Source organism: Ptychodera flava, chromosome 14 (genome assembly GCF_041260155.1).
Source record: "Ptychodera flava strain L36383 chromosome 14, AS_Pfla_20210202, whole genome shotgun sequence".
Taxonomy (NCBI): domain Eukaryota; kingdom Metazoa; phylum Hemichordata; class Enteropneusta; family Ptychoderidae; genus Ptychodera; species Ptychodera flava.
The window spans coordinates 19,466,324-19,482,241 of record NC_091941.1 but is presented as its reverse complement, the minus strand read 5'-3'; the positions used below and the strand labels follow the sequence as shown (position 1 = coordinate 19,482,241).

The window sequence follows — 15,918 nt, the reverse complement described above, 5'->3', positions numbered from 1 at the left end:
AAATGTAGATTTTGGGAAAATATTCATTTATGAACATTTCTATGTCACTGCTTGCATTGAAAGCAATGCACTAGAAAGTTTTGAAACCTATTCAGGAGTCCCTGTTAAAGTTGTTAGATTTAATAGATTTCCACACATTTCTGCAACTTTCGTGATAATATGTTTTCCTAGTTTTTCCACTTTGTTTTGCTTTAAAAAGTACTACATAGTTTTGTAAAACGGAATTGCATTATCAACAGAACAATGTGTTCTAGATGGTGGTTGATAGTCTGTATAATTAAATCCCACACAACCGGATAATTAGCATACACTTTTCAAACACTGGGAGATGGTTTTTAATGAACCAAATTTAATTCAAAAATCTCCCTTCATATTTACATAGGAGATGATTGGACTGATTTTGAAGAGGTTTGATTATTGCTGTACAAAGAATGACTCTGTGATCAATTAAAACTAACGAAATACAGAGGCATTACAAGTTTTTTCAAAATTATGTCATTGTGTTGGAAAATATTTGAATTGGGGATTTTTTATCCCATAACCTTAAAAGGAGTAATTACAGAGACAAACAATAGTCTTTGTATAGTACGACTGTGATATTAATTATGAAATACACGTAATAATGAAAATAATAATATTTAAATCTGATTCTCCGACTGTTAAATAATTCACGATGTCATGGAAGCTGATTCAGTTAATCCTATATGAAACTCAATGGCCTTGCAATTTTTACATAAATTATATTTAAAAGGGCAAAATTCTTATTTCACTGCCAATAAATCTGAATACAGTCACCAACAGTTGCTAACAAACCTAATATCATAGTTAGACGTCACTGTTTTTGAAAAAAAAAATTTATAAAAATGAAACATAATATTATCCTAAAAAATATCACCTTTTTTATTTTGTAAGAGTCAGAAAAAATTTGATGACATTTATCTCAACAGACATGAAGGAAACTGGACTAGAGAATTTCAAAAAAATATTTTTTGACACAAAAATCTACAAATTGCTAATTTTGTTGTAACTGAATTTATCTGGATGAGATCACCTAAAAATAAAATATCAAAGCAGTTGAACTATCAGTTCTAAAGATCTTTTCAACAGAAACTGGCAAAAATATGGAAAAAATATTCATTATAGTTTGCTCAACTGAAACTGCATTGATGGGTACAGACGATTTTAGGAAATTAAAAGAAATCAGTGTGGGTGGTTTTAGAGATTGTCTATAATTTGATGGACGACAGGACAATAAATGACGCACATCATCATTGAAAACAACCCCTTTAGTAAGATGCAGGTTGCTCACAGCAGTACTAAAACAGCAACAATGAAGTTAAACCGAACAGAATTATGGACATGGTATTGGGTGAAGATTGTCGGTTAGTTGCTAGCACAAAATATCCTAAAAACATTAAGAAATGCAGCATTAGCTACTACTATTTTTATCAGATACTGCAATTTTTCATACAATGGGTGACAATCCAGGGAAGGATACCTGTGAATATGGATTTTCAAGCACATAGACTGTAAGAGCTAACAATGCACAAAAACTCACTGGAACAAAATACAAAATGCAATGAGCTGAAGTAAGTCTAGCTTAAATTGCTTGCTTTCATAACTCCTTCGAACTCTAGCAGTCAGCATCAGTCAACAGTTTGTGCAATGATATTAAGGTAGTATGCGCCTTGAAAGTGAAAGATTCCAACTTTTGCTCAAACCTTGCTCAAGGAATATTTTAACCGTACTCTTTCAAAATCAAGAATAAAAATCAGGGGGATACCATGCAAATTTGGGTACAAGAGAAACAAATTACGCAAGATTTAACAACATTTGAAATTCAATTAAAATTCACCCCTGTGTTAACTCTATGGAGAAAAATAAAATTTTCGATTTTCCAAAAAACTAAAACAAAGACAATTTTTTTTAAACAATGAGCTTTATCGATAAAATGAGCCCCCACAAGTTGTAGATCGGAAAAGAACTGTAAAAGTTCAAGTGTTGGAATATCTATCCCCGAGGCGCATTCTACCTTGCGGAATCCTACAACAGCTCCTAAAAGAGTTTATGATAAACACTGAAAGAATGCTGTTCCATGGCTTCTTAGGCTTCTAAATAGCAGTGCAACATGATGAATCGGAAAATGCAGGACAGTACAGGAAGGAGCTTCTCAAATAAAAGTTCGCCATGAGAAAAAGTGGTAGAATTTTGGCTTGAAGCATGCAGGCATGGCCTTTACGAAGACATCGAGAGAACTATATTTCAGAATAATAATGTTTCAAATGACTTATCTAATTAATTTCACTAATGCAGTCAAAAAAAAATAAAGTTATGCTTCTGGAACACAACACATGCAAAGCATGGCTGAAGCATCGTATAAAACTCTTGTATTAATTACAAGATATTTTGTTTTAAAAGATAGTTTCATGTTGCATCACAGCCTCAGATCATACTGCTTCTTCTGCACTCACTGCTTTGGAATTTTTTTGATCAGACGGCACAACCGTTGAAATAATCATCTGCCTGTTCTCCCCTAATGCACTGTGTATTGGCCCAACCACATCTTTGAACAGAATTGAGGTGGGCCAAAACAGCGCCACGAAGAAGGTTCAAATTACAGTACTCGGTACCCAAATGGTTTCCATTTTGAATTTCGCTGAAAGAAAAAAGGGTTGTATGACAGTAAGTGAATATACTTTAACAACTTACCTCAGGGCCGGTCACATCAACTGTGCCAGTTTCTTCATCAACATCCCTAAAGAAACACAAAAAATGCAGAAATTACGGTAAATCAGAAATGCGTATATGGGCAGTACAGACATGCATGCAACAGAATGCGCCTTCCTTGGTAAAACATCGACATATTTATAGCATGCACAAACAAGATTTTCTGCTGGTAACTCTTTAATGGCCATACATACGTTGCCTTTTGCAGCCTCGATATTTGAACACGAGGACTGAATTACAAAGTGTATAATAGCTTGTTGTAAAAGCTACCTGTGTATTAAAATCAGCATGTAAATATGCATTGATGTCCCGTCACACACATATATGCCCTTGTAAAAATAATCTCATCATTCTGATATTTTCTTTTGTCTTCAAGTTCCTGGGTTTTTCTTTACTGACCAGATATGGTGATTTGTTTGTGAATTATATCAAAGTGGTATGACATTAATAATGATATGAAGCTTATGAATATACTTTTTTTTAAATCTTATCTCGCACACAATTTGTTAATAAAAAAGTTTTTTTGTTGAAAGATTTTTGATTTATGTCTCAGATAGAGACTATGGTGTGTTATTTGTCATGCTTCCCCTAAAGGAAAACAGCAGACGACAGAGAAGAGGCCATCTCTACTTACTGTGCCTTGCTCTCCTTCACAGAGAAAACTCTAATCAGGAAATCTCCATCCTCACCGGGGTCAAAGGTTGAGGGCACAATAACGTAGTGACCCTTTGGCAGCTTGAAGCGGCCGCTGATTTCTCGGGAGTTGACAAACGTATTGGACCTGGCCTTGGAGGCGTGATACAAGAAGTAGTCTTTGGGTAGTGGCACTGGTGTATTCTCGTCAATCTGAGCAGAAAACAAGATTTGCACACAATTATGAACCTGGTAACACTGCATATGGCATGTGGAAGTCAAATTGCAACTAAATTTGAAAACTCGGTTAGCCTTTTCACCACCATGGTTTGAACCAATCCCATTGTTTTTATGGTAAAGTTGGACCTCATGAGAGGGATACGGGCTGGGGGGGATGAAAGATGACACTGTTACCCCTCTATCCAACTACTTAATTCTACCAGAATTTTTTAGAGATTCTGTGATCATTTTGAACACACTTCCATACATATCTCATTGCAATCCTGTGTAACAGTTTTTAGTCCCCGAGTACAGAGCAGTTCCTATGGGATAGCATTACAAGGTACCCCTTTGACATTTTTCACAACTTCACAGATGCAAGTGGCATGGGTCTATGGCCCCTACACTACAGTCAGTCAATGAAGATTTTGGTTGTAATGTAAAACAGATGATAATGGTGAACTACATTTTTTATGAATCTGTCTGCAATTTTTTTTGATAATTTCAGACCTAATGGACATCGCATTTCATTGCTTTCAGTTTTTTATCAAAATTTCGGCAAAAATATGAAAAAAATTTATTGGAAAGGCGACAAATATTGACTTTGGTGCTCAGAGGGTTGATATGTGACCATAATTTCTCAATCAAACTTCAATTTTTTCAAGGAAAAGCCTTTGGAATTTTAGACATGACTGTCAGGTCTTTATGCAGACTGTCAATAAATAACAGGGCAACTTTGCATCTCCAATGATTTCAGGCAGTTTCAATTATGTTGAAAACCAACGGAAATTACATGTAATACCAATGTCCCTAAATATTCCCACACAGAGAAATGAACTACACACCGCATGTAGATTACAACAAGGGCATGATATGATGCCGCTGATGACAAAATCCTAGTTAACTGACATCCGGCACTCTGGGTTGTTTACTTTTTTCTTTCATTTTGAATATTAGATGATTCATCACCTGGTATATGGCAAAGCCAATGGTCAACATTTCCTTGCCAAGCTTTCTCTGACGACGTCTGTCCTTCTGCATGACAGCGACCACGCAACTGCAGCCTTCGTCATCATCATCCGGATCATCGTCGTCTTCTTCCTCCAAGACAACCTTGACTTGGGGGTTGATGTAGAAGGTATCTGCTCATGCAAACAAACAAAAAACAAAACTTATGAAGTTTTAATAAGTGTAAGGCCATTTCATGATTGAAAAATCTGAAATAGATGCACATGACTTCTGTATGCATATCTTGTGAGGACAATGAGTTTTCCCTTGCACTTGACCTTTAGGCTTCTTGAACAGGAAATAATTTTCAACACCCCAAATGGCCAGTTAAAATGCAGTCTTCCAAACTAGCATTTCCAAAATGGTGTTGAAGTGCGCAATTAGGCTGTTTGCCATGATGTAGGGGTTCACTACAACAAGACAAGGTAGTGCTGTATTTAATTGTCAAACTTTCTGTGTTATAGAATCATTACCCACACGGAATCCACAAAATAAAACACTTAATACCAACACACATGATTTTACATGCGGCATACACTCCAGTGTTTTGTCCTTTGTGTTCACTTTGTGTTGAGTTTCACATTGTTTGGAAATTACTAAAATTGAATTAGCCTTTAGCAAATAATGTCTGAGTGGACAAATCAAGGAGCATTGTGGGTAACCTAACTTCCTGCGGAATGTCCAAATGGAAACTTTACCTGGGAAGTTGCGGCAGCCACCTGCCGTCAGTCCCTTCTGCCATCTCAGGTCATTTGAATTTGTCACCCAGTTCTTCCCCTTGGACATTGCATTGGTGATGTCATCAGGGGTCAAGTTCACAATTTCAACACGTTCATATTCCTTCACAAAGTCCTCCCACTGCATCCTGCCGGCACAAGAATTCGGAGGCGTTACAAGAGGAAAGCGATATGATTATCGGGAGTTCAGCTTACAACGTAAAAAGACATTTATCAATCTCGGACACACGGTTTTCAGTGGCTGGCTTTCTTGGTGGGCTTTTTCTCCTTTGTTGAGATATGCACATGATGAACCCCACGAATAATTTTATTTGATTTATTCAGCAATGCATTCACTTCTACAACTGTGCAAGATCCCATCGCCGCCAGCGGGTAGATTATTTCAAAATTCTCACCAGAACTCGCCGTCATCCTGCGATACCAGTCCAAGTTGTTCCCGTTCTTCTTTTGTAATGTAGTCCCACTCACCAGCACTGGTTGTGAAAGAGTGAAAATACAAATGTACGCCATGTGTTAACAGTGGTTTTTCACTTAATTACCTTCTCTCACCCTTTGATTGTCACACATGTGTGATCGATAAAACATACTAAACTTTGTATGCAAATCTCAATTTACTCCTTACAATTGAATTTACAAACCATGGTAAAATTTCTATAAAAGGTGGGGCAATGGCAAGAGTTCCTTTAGACCCCCTTATACCTGGAAATCACTTTAATCGCAGACTTTTCTTGGAAGAAGCACATCAAATACAACTTTTGGAGGGGTTTAGAATTAGGGTTAGGGTTAGTTTTAGGGTTAGCATACTTAAAAGTGTTGTATATCCTACCTAAGAAAAAAAATTTGGGGAGGGGGCCTTAAGGAACTCTTTCCGCTGCAATCAGGTACATTTGCTTGCATTACCATACAAAGGAAAGTTAAATTATATATATATATATATTTCATACTGTAAAGTACATGTCCCTCTTAAAATTAAGTTTGGAAAAAAAAAACGAAAACTTCCTCCCTACAGTACTGAATTTTGTAAAGAGCATTTTAATAAAGGTACTGAATATGGTGTTGTCTGGGGCCTGCAATGGCAATTTGGAAACATAACTCCTACACAAGTTTATGACGTTCGGCAGCCATGATTTCCTTTGGGATCAACACTTTTTGATGTGCCCCAGGTGTAATCCTAGTGATGTACCAAATAACACCTGTTTTGCAGCTGTCAAAGTTTGAATTCTATCCAGCGCTTTTGCTTTGTGACAATCATTATCATGCGGATCTCAGGAGATACTCATGCTTCATCACTTACTCGTCACTCCATGGACCGTTCCATTCCACCTGGCCCCATGGATTACGCACACGCACCAAGCAAACGGGCAACTGACCTCTCCTGGTATTCACTGTCACCTGTCAAATCGACAAAGATCAAACATATTGAACTGCCTATAAAGTTTGGGTTTATTTGCAGTAACTCGCTCCTGTATTATTTACTATTTTTGTTTTGCCAGTATACAAACAGTTTCGCCTTCTACTCTTACAATCCAGTCAAAACGCCTGGTAATAAACTTGTCTGAACTTGTATGTATTTCATGAAACAAAAAAATGAAAATGTAAAAAGTTGCAGCTTGTGAGTGGCCCCTTCAATGTAAATGTACGCACACTGTAGCAACATTGCTAACATGGTGTCTTCAAAGTTGGGCGTTTTGACCTGAAGATAACAGCAATCATTTGTAAAACACCATGGCAACGGAGGAAAATACACTCTGTGACCCAAACGAACATCACTTTCAGTCAAGTGGTATGAAATTGAAAATGTCCTATACAGCATCACAGTAGGCTGGAAAAACACTGATTATGTCACAAAATGATGGTTCTTGGGCTACAAAAGAACTGAAAGATTTGCTCTGGTCACTGGGCCATAAAAATCTCTTTGCTTTGCTCACTCTATGGATGAGTAAACACTGCCAATGATACAATAGTCTGCGGCAGAATTCAAAATCAATCTGACGGATGCAAGGCAAATATATACTACGGTGGGTTGTAACGACAAGGTGAACCAATGCTCTGCCACTTCCTACCATTGGGAAAAACCAATTACCCACCTTCTTCAGACCAGTGATACTGTAAGCGTGACCCATGATAAGTCCGTTGCTCAACCTGGCTTCCACCTGTCTAGGATCGGCGTTGATGGAACAGCCAAGGAGGGAGCACTTGTCCATTCCGGTCTTAAGGATACTGAAGAGGTTCTTCGGTTGTTTGCCTCGCAGGTCGTAGAGTTCAGCGCAGCCACCTGTGAAATCTTCCATGGCTTCCACCGTGGTGCCACCTTTTAGGGCCTCGTAGGAGCCATGCATTCTGTTCGGAAGTGGGAAAAGCAGATGGAATGTTTTAGTTGATAAGGAAGTGTGTTCAGTACAGTATAAGTTAGATGTGGAAAATGTTGTCATGCGTGACATAAAATCAAGAATGGTACTTGTATCGACCCCCTTGACTTCCTTGACTGTCTTGGCAAGATCCTGCATTTGTTCACAGTATGTTTTGAACAGCAATTTTACAACACTGTAATAGTCAAGTGGTCAAAAGCTGGCAGAAAAACTTTGGAATTCCAACTAATGATACTGTAACTTCAGATTTCAACTCTGTCTCACCTGTTTGCCTGCGTGGTGGCCTAACTTTGCCTGCATACTGGCCTAACTTTGCTTGTGTGGTGGCCTAACTTTGCCATGGACAAAACCATAATTAAACAAAACTCAGGAAGTGAAAGGATCAAGGGACAATGTGGTTTAACTTGGAAAACATATGTATTGTGTCTTTGCTTTAAGTATGTAGCAAGTTAACAACAAAACTTACAGGATATAACTATATTTTATAGATAACATGAAAACAAGAGTTTCATGAGGAATCTTACTTGGAATAGGCCTTCTCCAGGAGGGCGCTCCAGAACTCATTGTTCTCCTTCGAATGCAGGAAGACCAATCGACCGTTGTAAGTTGGTAGTCTGTCGTCCACACAAACAGTGACCCACTTGCCAAACCTCCAAAATTGGAAGATGAAGATTCCGGCGTAGTCTTGTTGGAAACTCTGATTTGGGGGTACCACACGGTACATCAGCTTCTCATGCATAGACAGAGAGGCTATGGCGGCGAGGAACCAGCAATCACCTGGCAAGAGGAAAGCAGAGAGAGAGACATACAAAACACTGTTCAACCTTCGTCTGTGAGAATGAGACGACACTGTACAGAATCTGCACAAACATGAATAAGAGTCCAATGCAGACTATGTTGAAGCCTTTTATGCTGCGTGGTCCAATATTAAGACTATGCACCACAAACTGATAGAGCTCTCATTTATGCAAGAAACTAATTTCTTATGCAACATAATATCACTTTGAGCTTACGTCAAGTAATTTATAAGAATCAGCTGGTAGGTTGTTCCTGTAGTCTTGATTTAGATATGATCAGTATTCATAAAGGTGTAGGCATTTATATTTATAAGCTGTGATTTATCATCCACCATACTGATCGAATCAAAACAAATTTTTTTGTCAGTAAACTGAAAAATAAGGTACCACAACATACAGTTTTTGTTAAAAGAAAAAGTAGTTATCTTAACATGTAGAAAATGGATCCTTAGCTACATGTATGTGAATGGCTGAACGTAATGAGTATTAACTACCTAGCGCCTCTTGTTGAGATATCCAACTTATTTGTCTAAGTCCCTCAAGGCAATACCAAAGGATTCAAAGCACGCGTTGGTTGCTATCGCTGGCAACGTTCCAAACGCGAACTTTTGCACAAGCAAAATCTTACCGTTCCGTTGTTTTCTATGGATTTTCGACTCCCGGTATTTTGAAAATGCTCAAAACCTTTCTACGCTCTCAATTATAAACCAATTTAGCTGACTTTTGGTAGGATTATTGACGTCATACATGAGAATATAGATACAGGTTTCTAAAAGTTTTGGGTCTTTTACGAAATATCGCCGTAAAACCCTTCAAAATTTCACAAAATGACACAGTAGATATTTTCCTGTTCAAAAATCGTTTGTACTTGAACAGATAACCTAATCCATGCTAGGGGCTCTAAACAGGTATCTCATGTGTTACATTCTATTATTTTGGAAAATTTGGTGCAGATTTGAGGGAGCTGAAACGTTTTAAAATAGAGCTGTGAAAATTTGTAAATGTGTGACGTCACTGACCAATCGCGCGACAACCTGCGTATTTTGGAATAGTGTGGCTCTGTAAATCTTTATTATGCAAAGAAAACTATGAAAACTTTGCATTTTGATTGATTTTGGAAATTACCCTTAGCAACCATTGCTTAGCGATTTGAATCCTTCGGTATCGCCTTAAATAGCAACATGCCTATAGCTTCTCATATCACAGAACAGATGATGATACTGGACAAATTTTGATGGTATATTTCATGTTTTTGGCACTACAATATGATTTCAGTCTTTTTTCCACATCGATGACAGCTATTTGCCATGAGCAAATTAGTGGAAAATGGGACCAAAAAGACATATCACAAAATCACCAAAATACATTCGACATCAGCTGCGGATATGTTATTCATAAAGAGTGAATCCAAACTATTATTTGAATGCAAATGAATAATTACACTTGATGCACCGGGTCTTAAAAGGCATTTGTTTAGAAGCTGGCATTGAGGATATTCATGTCAATCGGAAATGGTATGGGCCCTCTCTGATACTAGGTACCTTTTACAGTATCTATTCAATAAGTCCATGAATATTTCCTTTCCCATTATAAGAAATAAATAAATGAACAATTCAAACCATAAAATGTCGGTCAGCCATGCATAAAACCTCGGAGACAAGTGGGATATAACTGTAAGCAATAGTATATTGATTGATCAGTAACTCAACTTACCAAGTTCTCCCTGGGCGATATCAAATCTACTGGCGCCACCAACAAACAGCTGAGGGTCAGAAACAATTTCCTAAAAGGGGAAAGAATGCAAGATAAGTTAAAATTTGAGCATCTATTTCCTGACTGCAAAAAATTTCAAATTTTAATACCATTCAATTTTCCTAGAATTTCATTACAGTGCCATACTCGTTTCTTGCTTCACATTTTCTCTTTACATGGAAAAATTTTCATTATTTCATCCATCTGAAAACATCAGTTGATTTACCGTACTCAACTGTTACCTGCAAAGGGGTTAACAGAAATTTACCATTCTTTTGTCATTACTTGTATTTTTTAATCTTTTCTGATAGGAAAGTACAAAAGTGATGGGCAGTATTGGTAAAGAGAAGAAGACGGTAGTTTTGCAAATTTATAGTCACGTATTCTTGTGAAAGTGAATAGGCGTAACATATTAATATTCAGATTATCATGAACGCCATTTCAATGATACAATGACCCTCCATTATTTATGTACTAGTTATCATACTTTCCTCTTTAATACACACGCGGTGTTCCACACTGTATTCTAAACCAATATTAATGGACCTATTACATCAGTGTGCCCTCTAACAAACATGTATTTCTGGAAATTTTGGGTCATTTTGAGGAATTGTGAAATTATTTTTGCATCAGCTCTATACCAATATGTACTCGTAAGCAGAAAAATTTGCTTGCCTCATCGGCAATATCTTTGAATCGTGGCGTGTTTTATTGGCTCAGAGGGCACATCAATTAGCATACGTCAGACTCATTACACATATTCTTTGATCTGAAGTCGTAAAACTACTTTCATCATCCACGATAAATGTAAAAGCTCTCCAGATATTAATGCAAAGCGCAATAGCTGTGAAGTGAACAACCCTTTTCTTATCAGCTGGACTTCTCACTGAAAGTATGTCTTTAAGCAAATACAATTATGGTTACGGTGAGGCCCTTCGCTAAGCGTCGGTGGATTATGAAGAACAGGTCCTTGGCATAAACTCAGAGGAGATGGCATGGTGATAAATTCACATAAAGCCCACCTAATTTTCAAAAACCCTCTGATACTGGACAAAGCAAATAAAGTAAATTATTAACATTTGTGGTTACATAACATTGAATTCTCATATACAACTGGATGTCAAACAGACTGCTCAATTTACATTGCTAATTTCAATTTCAATCTGAGTATTTCAATTTAAATCAAACTTTGCCTCTTTATCTAAACTAGCCCTCACCTCCGACCCCACCCCACCCAACCCAATTCATATTGCGGCTAAGTCTATTTTTCTTCTTGAATTACCTGACCTAGGTGACAGGAAGTGTGCCCTCAAACATCAAACAGAATAAAGCCACAGATATTTGATAATGCCATACTTGGGTGTACAATCCCTACAGTGTAAATAATGACAGGCCAACTGGGATTTTCTGACAAGTCATCCACTTTCATTTTACAGCCTATTAACAGTAGAAGTAGGGCCAAGAGAGATGTGACATGGGAGGCAAGCTGTCACGTATAATTCTTCTTCTATAGATTTGATATGATAAAATATATTTTTACGTTTCTTTGAGAACACTGACATAATCACTATTCAGCTTACCAACTTATCTTGATATATTTCTAATATAAGATGAATTTCAACCTGGAGTGCATATTGACAATAGAGTAGCATTAAAAATCATCAGAAACTATACAGAATTATTGTCTTTAATAGGCCACTGCACTTGCGTCAAACAACACAAATATTATCATATATTCAAGACAAAAGTAGAATTGTTGTCTTCCACAGGCTGTTGCACCTGCATCAAAAAATACAAATATTATCATATATTCGAGATGAAAGCAGAATTATTGTCTTTAACAGGCCGCTGCACTTACATCAAACAGCACAAATATTATGATGTATTCGAGAGGAAAGCAGAATTGTTGTCTTTTACTAGGCCACTGTACTTGCATCAAACTACATAAATATTATCAGATCTACCTGATGAAAGCAGAATCATGAAAAATTCACAGGTAATTTCATAAAATGCATTAGCAATGTTCACAGGTACTGGTTCATTATGAAATATAGCCGCATGCGTGCGACCTCAGACACTGCTGCATGAAAGTTTGTCAACGTTGCACGCTCGACTGTTGTTGCAGCTTGTAGTCTGAACCGTTAATGTGTCTTTTAGTATCCATCATAACATTAGTCACCCAACATGTTATATTTCTGTCATTCTTCCACGCACTATTTCCAAAACATGCGGCCAAATATTCGTGTTTGTACGTTAATGAGAGAACAGTGATATTATTTACAGACGCTCATAAAAGTCTGCATCACAGTGAAGATTATAAGACAAATCTGCGATGTGTATTTCTTATATCAACAGTGTATATCATGAGAAGCTATCAACATCTGCTCTTAAGACATTAGGTTCTCAGGGTAAATGCAATGTTTGTTACGAGTGAATTTTTCTCTTTGTTGTTTCTTAATTGTTTCTCATTTTTCTAATAAAAAACCATAGAAAAACGCTATGACACACACACCAAATTGCAAGTTCCTCACTGACGTAGTGTTCTATGAACCACTTACGTCTCAATTTATATCAATGTAGACAGCATCACATATTTGAGTCAACTATATTTGTGGGTTGTAAATTACTTGTGTATTTTGCAATTATTATTTGACTTATGAAAAAATGAACAGTGAATATGAATTCTTGGATTCGCCCCTCTCTACACTGAAAGCATTAACATTTAATTTGTGGATCTACATTCCTGCATGTTCCATACTCTACACTTTACAGCAATACATCTCGCTATATTGTGTACTGGTGTGTCAGATTTTGATATTCATGCTTTTCAAAACCATGATCTCCACTGAAATTTTGGTTATAATGGATAAAACAATATAGTGGCATCATATATTTAATAACAATGCATTTGCACTGTAATCTCATATCTTTTCATTAATTTGATTAACATCTTTTTGCCATTCATTGTCTTATCATTGTTTAAATTGGATAATACTATTAATTAATGATTAACAGAAACATAATACAATAAGTAATTTGCTTGAACATGTTTTTATTTGATATCATCTATGCCTAGAATTACTTCACTACACTTCAATGATAAAACAAGGCATGAAAATGCAAATGCCTTGACATTGACATAGGTTTTTTGGGACAGTTTTTATGGCATTTTCCCATTCTCCCGAGCCAGAGCGTAATTTCCACTCCGCTCTGCGTAGCGCTATAAAGCTGTTGCCGTAAAGAGGCACGTGGTCTACGACGATGCATTTTCCCGGTCTTGTGTTGTATTCATTTTGAAGTCAAGGGAGTCAATGACATTTTCAGTCTTATTTTTTTGAAAATTGAAAATTTATTTTTCCCAGTAGAGCTTAATAAGCACAAGATATGACAGCCATTTTGAATTTCAAATATCGGCACACATGTAAGATATGACAGCCATTTTGAATTTCAGATCACGGCATAAGATATGACAGCCATTTTGAATTTCAGATATTGGCATAAGATATGACAGCCATTTTGAATTTCAGATATCGGCATATAAGATGATACAGCCATTTTGAATTTCAGATATCGGCGTAAGATATGGCAGCCATTTTGAATTTCAGATATCGGCATAAGATAATACAGCCATTTTGAATTTCAGATATCGGCGTGACAGCCATTTTGAATTTTAGATATTGGCATAAGATATGACAGCCATTTTGAATTTTAGATATCAGCATAAGATATCACAGCCATTTTGAATTTCAGATATCCACATAAGATAATACAGCCATTTTGAATTTCAGATATTGGCATAAGATATGACAGCCATTTTGAATTTTAGATATTGGCATAAGATATGACAGCCATTTTGAATTTTAGATATCAGCATAAGATATGACAGCCATTTTGAATTTCAGATATCGGCATAAGATAATACAGCCATTTTGAATTTCAGATATCGGCATAAGATATGACAGCCATTTTGAATTTCAGATATCGGCATAAGATATGACAGCCATTTTGAATTTTAGATATCAGCATAAGATATGACAGCCATTTTGAATTTCAGATATCGGTATAAGATAATACAGCCATTTTGAATTTCAGATATTGGCATAAGATATGACATCCATTTTGAATTTCAGATATCGGCATAAAATATGATAGCCATTTGTAATTTTAGATATCGGCATAAGATATGACAGCCATTTTGAATTTCAGATATCAGCATATGATATGACAGCCATGTAGAATTTCAGATATCGGCATAAGATATGACAGCTATTTTGAATTTTAGATATTGGCATAAGATATGAAAGCCATTTTGAATTTTAGATATCAGCATAAGATATGACAGCCATTTTGAATTTCAGATATTGGAAGATTCTAGGTGATAGGTGTGTGTTCTGCGCCACTTTGTGCAGTGACAAATAATTTATATTCCTGATAATGAAAGAAAATGGTCAACACTTTCCTTGAGAAAAGTTTTTAGACCAAAAGGCTAAAACTTTCTGTTTACATTACCTTAACACATATCACAAAGGTAGAAGCCACAGAATGAAATTAATTGCATTATCTCCTGTACATCTAGTGATTTAGAATCAAGCTGATGGTTTTACAATCAGTCTTTGTGAGGACAAAGTACGTTTTCTACTACTGGTATCTCATTCAGCATTACAGTGAATTCTGACACCCAGTTTATCAGATATGCGGGTAGGTTGCACAATCAATGCACATGTCATGTCATAATGTTATCACAACTCAAGTTATTGAAAGATGGTGAAGAGATACACCAAACATTTGATACCGATTGTAAATCTGCAAATAACTCATCTTGTACCTTCTCATAGACGACACAATCAGCTCATGCCTAAGTTTGAATTACGAGATAAAAACTCAATAGGAACCACACATTATCGGTTGTTACTGAAGCAATGTAGATATGCAGAGTTGAAAGCACACACTTGTGCTTATAGTAAATGTTACGATTTGAATTTGTTAAGAAGTGACAAGTGAATGTAGCAGAACAGATAATAAACCACAGAGTCTGCATGTTTCAATTGACATGTTTTATTTGGTACAAACATTTTGATAAAGCTTTATGTCAAAACTTACATTAAAACTTGGTTTGATCACTGAATTTTAGTTCTATTACATGGTATAACAAAGTTTCTTGAAGACAACAAAAACCAAAACTACTTGCACGCCACCACCAAAGGCTGCCACCACATGTAATCATCACTTTAATAGTTTGGTAGTTCTGCTTTCACTCCAAAATGTTTACAGTTGATTAAACTCAGACTTTCCATGACCTCTGACACTTGTGAAAGTTTCAAGGGGTTAAAACATGCCAGGCTCTAATTCTGCCGTGTTGGTTGTGTAGTGAGTCCATCCCATAGAAAACACAGAAATTTTGCGCAGCAGATCTGCACAGAAGCGGGCATGGGCGGGGAATCTTCCCTAATTTTACCTAATGGGAATTTTAACATAGTCTAGCTTCCTGGTCATCAGCGATGCCATCTATGCTAACAAAATGGTCAACAGTGTATATTTTACATTGAAAAACAACTGTTTAAAGGTAGGGGAATCAATCCCAGGGATCAGGTTTGTTCTAGTCTGTAAGAGGATTATGAAAGTGTCATAGCCTTTTGTTTTCCATTGAAATTGTAATCTAGCTAGCTAGTGAGTAAA

General features: G+C 36.6%; 1 protein-coding gene across 3 annotated transcripts in view; it reads right to left on the bottom strand.

Moving 5' to 3' along the window:
* The window catches only part of LOC139149694 (calpain-3-like), a 51,494-nt gene that overhangs the window by 13,368 nt on the left and 22,208 nt on the right, over positions 1 to 15,918 (bottom strand). For all 3 annotated transcript variants that reach the window (XM_070721567.1, XM_070721565.1, XM_070721566.1), the window contains exons 3-11: positions 10,204 to 10,273; positions 8,218 to 8,470; positions 7,412 to 7,664; positions 6,619 to 6,716; positions 5,720 to 5,797; positions 5,286 to 5,452; positions 4,549 to 4,721; positions 3,362 to 3,573; positions 2,710 to 2,755 (exon numbers count right to left, since the gene is read on the bottom strand). In XM_070721567.1, the coding sequence (XP_070577668.1) occupies positions 2,710 to 2,755; positions 3,362 to 3,573; positions 4,549 to 4,721; positions 5,286 to 5,452; positions 5,720 to 5,797; positions 6,619 to 6,716; positions 7,412 to 7,664; positions 8,218 to 8,470; positions 10,204 to 10,273 (1,350 nt within the window). The remainder of the gene's footprint in view (positions 1 to 2,709; positions 2,756 to 3,361; positions 3,574 to 4,548; positions 4,722 to 5,285; positions 5,453 to 5,719; positions 5,798 to 6,618; positions 6,717 to 7,411; positions 7,665 to 8,217; positions 8,471 to 10,203; positions 10,274 to 15,918) is intronic.